Source organism: Apis dorsata, unplaced genomic scaffold, assembly GCF_000469605.1.
Source record: "Apis dorsata unplaced genomic scaffold, Apis dorsata 1.3 scaffold_98, whole genome shotgun sequence".
NCBI lineage: Eukaryota > Metazoa > Arthropoda > Insecta > Hymenoptera > Apidae > Apis > Apis dorsata.
The window spans coordinates 664651-671860 of record NW_006263396.1 but is presented as its reverse complement, the minus strand read 5'-3'; the positions used below and the strand labels follow the sequence as shown (position 1 = coordinate 671860).

General features: G+C 44.4%; 1 protein-coding gene across 1 annotated transcript in view; it reads right to left on the bottom strand.

The window, feature by feature from the left end:
• Positions 1 to 6560, bottom strand: part of LOC102675684 (hormone receptor 4-like) — a 25248-nt gene extending 18688 nt beyond the window's left edge. Inside the window, exon 1 of the mRNA XM_031508728.1 lies at positions 6506 to 6560. Coding sequence (XP_031364588.1) covers positions 6506 to 6545 — 40 coding nt within the window. The 5' untranslated portion in view covers positions 6546 to 6560. The remainder of the gene's footprint in view (positions 1 to 6505) is intronic.
• Between the last annotated feature and the right edge of the window lie 650 nt (positions 6561 to 7210).

The following is a 7210-nucleotide window of genomic DNA, read 5'->3' as shown; positions in this document are numbered from 1 at the left end:
TGGCTCGTTTCGAGAACGCGAACTGGCGGGCTCGAGCAACATAAGACGCTTCTCGACTAGCCGTGGAAGTCATCTCGGCCTGGCCGAGGATATCGGCTATCGCAAAGAGAACGGACTGAATGTGAAAGTACTACAATATATACGTGTAGGGACGCACGCGTTCGCGATTACGGCGAACGCATAGTTCGCCATTAACCCCTCTTTAGCCAATAGCGTACAATTGGATCGTTGCATGCCAGTATCTTTGAGCGGTGCAAAGATACGATTCGATGCCGATCCTATCCTTGCCGGCCGCGAGCGAGACGAGAGCCTCGAATCAATCGCGACACGAGTTTCAACTAAGTTAAAAAATAAAGGATTTTGAAACTTTGGTTGAGGATGAAAAAAATTTTCTTAATGAAAGGATGATAATAAAGAGAGGAATTAAGGAAAGGGAGAATTTTTGTTTAATTTTATTTTTTTAAAAGAAGCTCGTACGTATCGCCTCGTCGATGGGTTTAAAAGCTGGAGGAATATAGGATCTTGTGTCGATTGGTGCGCCAGGTCAGTTTAATAATAACTCGTCCAGAGTATCCTGATAATGATAAATCGTGTCTTATCGCTGTTTGCCGGGTGTCCGTAATTAATGGCCGGCCAAGACGAGAGCCAGTTTTACGGTCGCGCGCGAGAGAAATGGTCTATGACACACCATGGGTCGTTTTAATAAACGCCGTGTCGTAGATAATACAGGCCAATCGTATGCGAACGCATGAAACCACGCTGGCGTTTTGCGCGGTTTTCTCGCATCCGCGTGCGAACGATGCTGGATAATCGATAACAACAGGTTGACGGGTGATTTTTCTTGGGAAGGAAGAGATAGATTAATTAAAAAGGGGGAAAAAAATGTTTAATCAACGTAGATGTACGCCTTGATCCATTTTTACGAATCCATTTGTGATATTCGGGATAGGAGATCTGCCAGATAGGGATTGGAAATTAGTGTAAATGTGTATATTACGGTTACGTGCCAACCGAACGATTATGCAAGTTTTCGATGGAAAATGTTTGACCGGTGTAATGACGTCTACGTGACGTAAGCGCTTCATTTATGAAACACGCGTTTCATTCTAAACGCATCTGTTGAACGCATCCGATTTATTCTCAACTTCAATAATTTTGTGCAAGTTTAAATTTACAGACGTATGAGACCGATCGTTCACGCCTCTGGCTTCCAACCAAGTCGAGTTCTCCCTATATGCCTTCGACTTGGGCAAATAATCGCGAGTCGTAAAATCACGGAACAACTTTCTCTGTCACGTCAAATGCTCTTATTTTAAGCAATTTCTCCTACTCGCAACAGCTCGTGTCGAACTGCAACCATAATGATTTTCCGTATGATTTCCGCTTCGGCATAATTTGCCGTTATATATACACAACTCTACGAAAATAGGACAAACGTAAAATCAATTCCGTAATATATTATTTCATTTTGTTTTATTTAAAGCCTCTCGATGTATCTTTCGTCTAAATCGGAATGATCGATGGAAACGAGGTATTTCAATTCGACGAAAATAAAAAAAAGGAAATAATTCGATTACAAAGAGATATACGTGGAGATTAGACGCGAAGGCGTGCAAGTGCAACGTTTCTAATCGCGTTTCGCGTTGGTTAGCATAGTCGATCAAAGCGCGACAATTTAACAATGTAAAAATATCGATGCTCCCTAACCTATATTTGTACCGTCGTTTTTCGTTTTGTAATGTTCGAGTTAATTACAAGAATCATACGCCAATTATGAATCCCGATAATTGTGACGCCACTCGATCGCGTAGCTGTTGAAACGTCTATTCAATTGTCCGCGAGTGGAGCGAGCAAACGCGAACAGCTGAAACAGGAAGTTGAGAAACTCCTTGGCCGCGATCGAAAAGTACTGGAAGCATCGAGAAGTACGTAATTCGCTTTTCGTCGCGAAACTCCGCAATGTATCGACACTCCGGTCAAGTGCAGCGAACTTTCGTTGGAAAAACTAGGCACGACGTTGTGAACGAGGCTTAAATCAACTTTGAGAGCCACGTGGGCGAGTGTGTGCGTGGTGAACGTGTGCAACGCCAGATGGCGTTTACAGGTACCATTACACGGACGAGGCGCATCCACGGTACAGAGGCGCGGGTGCGCATGTGCACGCGCATGCGCATACTTCCATATACTTCCACCGCTCACAGTCGCACGCACACACTCGCGTTAGTCGGCACTGAGCCGGGTATATACGTGGTGCATTGGGGTCCTTGCTCCCTGGCGTATGTGGGTCAGCAGTCTCACACACGCTACTATTCTTGCGTAACCAATGCATGCATACGACCGACAGCTGCCGCCACTGCGGCGTGCACATGCACACATCGAGACGGAAAGTGCAGCCAATGCACTAACCTACGGTCTCTTCTTGAGAGGCCGCCGGCGATCTTGTTGTGTATATCGTGTATGTGTGTGTGTATGTGTGTGCGTGTGTCTGCGCCTCTGTGCCGGGCTCAAAGCCACGCAAGCTCTCGCTATCTCGGCCAAGCTTTTTCGAGGTTCTCGCGCTTTACCTCGATACTCGTGGTATTTGCTTCATTAAACGCGACGCTGTCCTCGTAAGGAGGAAGAGGGAGCGCGAGAGCTTTCCAGATATATCGCTTTTTCTTTTTTCTTCCCTCGGCTACTTTTTTCCCTTCGACACGCGATTTTTAATCGAATCTAGAAAGTTCGATGATCGAAAAGTTGTGTTATTATCACGAGTTAGAAGCGTGTTCCGCCGTTTTGAATAATTAAGAATCGTATAAAATTGTATTTCAATATGACAATATTTTTTTTTAAATTAATAGATATAACGTAAAAGTGATTTTAATAAATGATTTTAATAAATTATGTATTTATAATAATATGAGAAAAAAAAGACATTTCGGTTTAATAAAAACGTATTTAACGTATTTATTTTTATAAATCACATACGATTCATTAGAAATTATAAGAAAGATTATTTGTATACCAACTGATTTTATTAACGTATTTTGTCGTTTCGTACTTTGTATTTCTGTTTTATTTAGAACACGATAGAAGAGTATATGACAATCAGCTATATTTAAAATGTTTACTATATCAATCAACTCAGAATTTATATAACCGAACGAAAGGTTAGACATTTCATTTTACATAACAGGAAAAGTAAAAATGTTTTTTCGATCTATGGCGATCGACTCGATCGGTGGCGATCGAACGAAATACATTTTTTCCCTCTTATCGCTATTTTCTTTCGTGTCGTGTAAACGGGATAATTATTTTTGAAAATTCATTTCCTGGCACTCGTAACAAGAATGTAATCGTAACAGGAAGCGACTTACGTAATCCATCGCGTGGTAAGTGAACGAAAAGCATTAATATTCGATCGAAGTTTTAAAAATTCAATGTACCTTGAATCACTTTGATGACTCAAGATTACTTTAAATATCCCCCTCCCCCCTTCGAACAGATCTTTTTCCCCCCATTAATATAAATTTATCATCCGTCCGTTAATTACCTCAACTTTATATAGATCAATTTTATCATACATCTTAATTAAAAATCCATTTTCGCTGTTCGACGAAACAAAGCTAAATATCTCTTCTTTCCAAAAAACGCGAAAACGACGAAGAATAAAGAAAAGGCGGAAAGGGCGGAAACTCGTTTTCGCGACGCAAATAGATAGAAAACCTTGTACGATTCTCGCGCGTTGACATATTTCCGGCGAGTTAGGTACCATCATGTGATGAATCTAGTGAAACGGAGCCGCGTAATTTCACGTAGCACGGGTAGATTGAACCGCCTATAGGGGCCGCCGATGGTGAAAGTGACTCTCCCACGCCATGACATCCTAGATCTACAACTCCCTCCCCTCCTCCCCCTCCACTTCGGATCGTGTCCGACTCCTCTAGCCGCCTCTTCCCCTCCTCGGTTTCTTTCCTCCACGGTTTCGCTCCCTCGCTCGCTGCCGCCACGCGATTGGCCGCCGCGATTCGTGCCACGAGGAAACGAATTCTTGACAATGGTAATGAGTCGCGGATAAAATAATGCCGCTCGCCTCGAGCCTCGGGACCAGGAAGTATCACGGCCCGTGATTTAGAAGGGTGAACCGTGGAATCGTGGACGAGTTCACGAGCGGAGAAGAAGATGAAGAACCGTTTCGAGGCTCGTAAAGCTTCGCGGAGAAAGTTAAATAGTTACCTGTCGCGGGATTTCCAATTCGAGAGGAGGCATCGAGGAAATCTTCGTTATCGTTCGAGATAACCCATTCGTTTGAAATCCCTTTCTTTTTTTTTTTTTTTTCAAAAAAAAATGTCCTTTATCCACGCGACAAAATATCGAAAAAGAGATATATTTACGGTCTTGTACGTGCAATACGATTGGATAGGATGGACGGAACGGAACGAAAGGGACATCGCACGTATACGATGACGTAGTTTCGCACTTTATCACCGCGTGCCGTTATTTGAAAAAAAAAGAAAAAAAGACTTATCAGGCTTATCGGGCCGAGTCCTCACGGATGTGAAACCTCCGTTTTCAACCGTGTCCACCTTCGAGTTATCGCAGGGGGGAAAAAAACATCGGTTTACCGGGGTATAACGGTACAACGGGTATAATGTGGGAACACCGATTTTACAATTTTACCGACTCGATCCGGGTGAAAAGTACGCATATTTATCGCTCGATTCTTCCCACCCTGTGCGCGACTGTATTACGTGTCACGTATTACGAGGAACGATGTTTAAACGGTGGATCGGAAAAAGGAACCCTGCCTTCCAAGTCTCGCTTCGAAGGAGTTGAATCGAGTCGAAGCGTTCCTTCCTGGTGGCGCAAAAAGAGGATTCTCGATCAGGCTCGCCGAACTTTCTTTTTCGCGTGGAGGAACGAAGAGAAAGGGGAGAAAGAGAGAGAGAGAAGAGAAACACGAAGGGAACTACACTTCCTCGAGCGCGTATCGCGTTATCTCGAACAAGCTGGATCGCTCGCAAGGAAACGGTATTATCGCGAAGGAAAGTTCTCTTCGTATGCGCGTCGCCATTAAACCAACTTTTTCTCCAAAAAAATCTACCAATTTCGAATTTCGCGAAAACGAATAAACAGAAATCGATTAACGAATCGACCAAGATTAAACCAGATTCCTTCGAATATTCCTCGAATAGGAAAATTTTTTTTTCGGTAAAAAAAAAAACCTTTTAATCGTGGAAATGCAGAGAGAGAGGAGCCGGTTTAAAGGATCTGCACCGAATCCAAGAAATCTCGTATCGAGAAATTTCTTTTCCACGTTACAAATATTCCTGCTTAATTTTTCTCGCTCGCTCGAAAGAGGAATATCGGCGAATCGGGCACAGGCAGTGAGAACGGTTAGCGAGTGAGAGTCGGAGAGGCCTACGGTACGTTGAACCTCCGCAGTGAAAGTTTCTATTATACCACTGGCCTTACCTTACTTTTCCTACGGCAAGCTCTGCCGTGTTGTGTCATAAGCCGACGAGCGGCGTGGAAACGAATCGAAATTCGTTCCATCGCCTACGTCCTACTCCGTTCAACTTTCAGACTCGTACGACTGGTCACCGTACCACGACGCGAGCAAAGCTTCCTCGCCGCTACCGCCACGCGTTTTTTCAATTTCCTTTCTCTCCTCTTCCCTTCTTCTTTCATTTTTCATCAGAGAGAAACAAAAAGTAAATAAATGAATCTCGTTCCAAAGATTTTCCAATTTTCGATTCGATTAGCTCTCGATCAATTTGAACTCTAAATTTCGAAACGCTGGAGAGCGAGGAAGCTTACTTACGGGGTCATTGGATTATTTATAACGATTTTCTTGGCCAAACTGCTTCACCGTACGAATCGAACGATTTCGTCGGATCAGCGCATAGCTGATCCTCGAAACGTGTCGCAACACAACGAGAACGTCGGCGTGTCGAAACAGCAGGAAGCCCCGTTTCGCGAACGATTCCCGAGAGGAGAAGAGGGAAGAAGGAAAAAAGAAATCCTCCAACTTCGAAAAAAATCCGTTGCAAAACTCCTCCTTTGCCTGGGAACTCGCTTCCAGGTTTCTACCTCGTTTTCGCAATAGATCTGTAAAGGAATCTCGATATCCTCCTTCAAACTTTTAACTTCCTCCACTTTCGATCCTTCTATCGCGAAAAATTGGGGGAAATTACGCGAGAAGAGAATTCTATTCTTTAACTCGAGACTATAATGCCAGGATTTTAATTTTAAAGAACGAATCTCTCGAGGAGGGAGCATGATGGTAAGTAAGTCCTCTCATTTAAAATTAGCGAACCGTGCAATTGTGAAATCCAGTGTTATTGACCTGGAGGGTCAATAAATTGACACCTGCTCGCACTTTTCGATGATCGATCGAGAAAGAACGCGCGGGATGCTTTTGCGCATCGATAAAATTCGAATGCAATCGGAGATCGACTCGATCGATCCGAGAAAATTCTTGTTTCATTTGGTTAAAAATAATCGAAAATAGAAGGAATCCTACCTATGTGACGACCTTGCAGAACACTCATCTTCGCGCACATGTTACACGTCACGATTAACAACGAATCCTTCCTAACGAATATCCATAAAATTTCTTCTGATGCGAGCAATATCAGCCGATCATCGATCGTCGCTCCCTACGAGATACGTGCGCGGCGGAGGGGAGCATGGATCTATAATTAAACACACGTTGCACGGCGAAGTGGTGCACGGGAATAATTCGTCCCATCCTTCGAGATCCACATATTTCTCACGAGTTGTGTAAATCACTTTGGCCGGAGCCCGGTCCAAAATCGAGATACCGACCGACGGTGGTCGTCGCGCACACGATTCATAGCTGCCACGCCGGTTTTTAAATAGAAGACAATGCCTTCGGGAGATGGTTGATTCACTCGCGAGGCGAGAGCAATAATACGAAGGCCGGAAGAGAGCGAACTAAGGAACGCACGCATGCACGCACGCACGCACGCACGCGTTGCACGCACGGAGCGCGGAGGAGCCGAAGTGAACGCCTCGCGCAGCCCAAAGTTTTTGGGGCAGCCAGTTGTGCGGGCCACGCGATCCACCGAACTCGTGGATCCACGCCGTTGGGTGGTGGTGGCACCAGTGACCTCGATACCAACCGAGGCCCTCCAATCCAAACGCCCAATGCCAAAAACTCATATAACGCGGGAACTTTCACTCTCTCGATACCCTCTTCCAAACG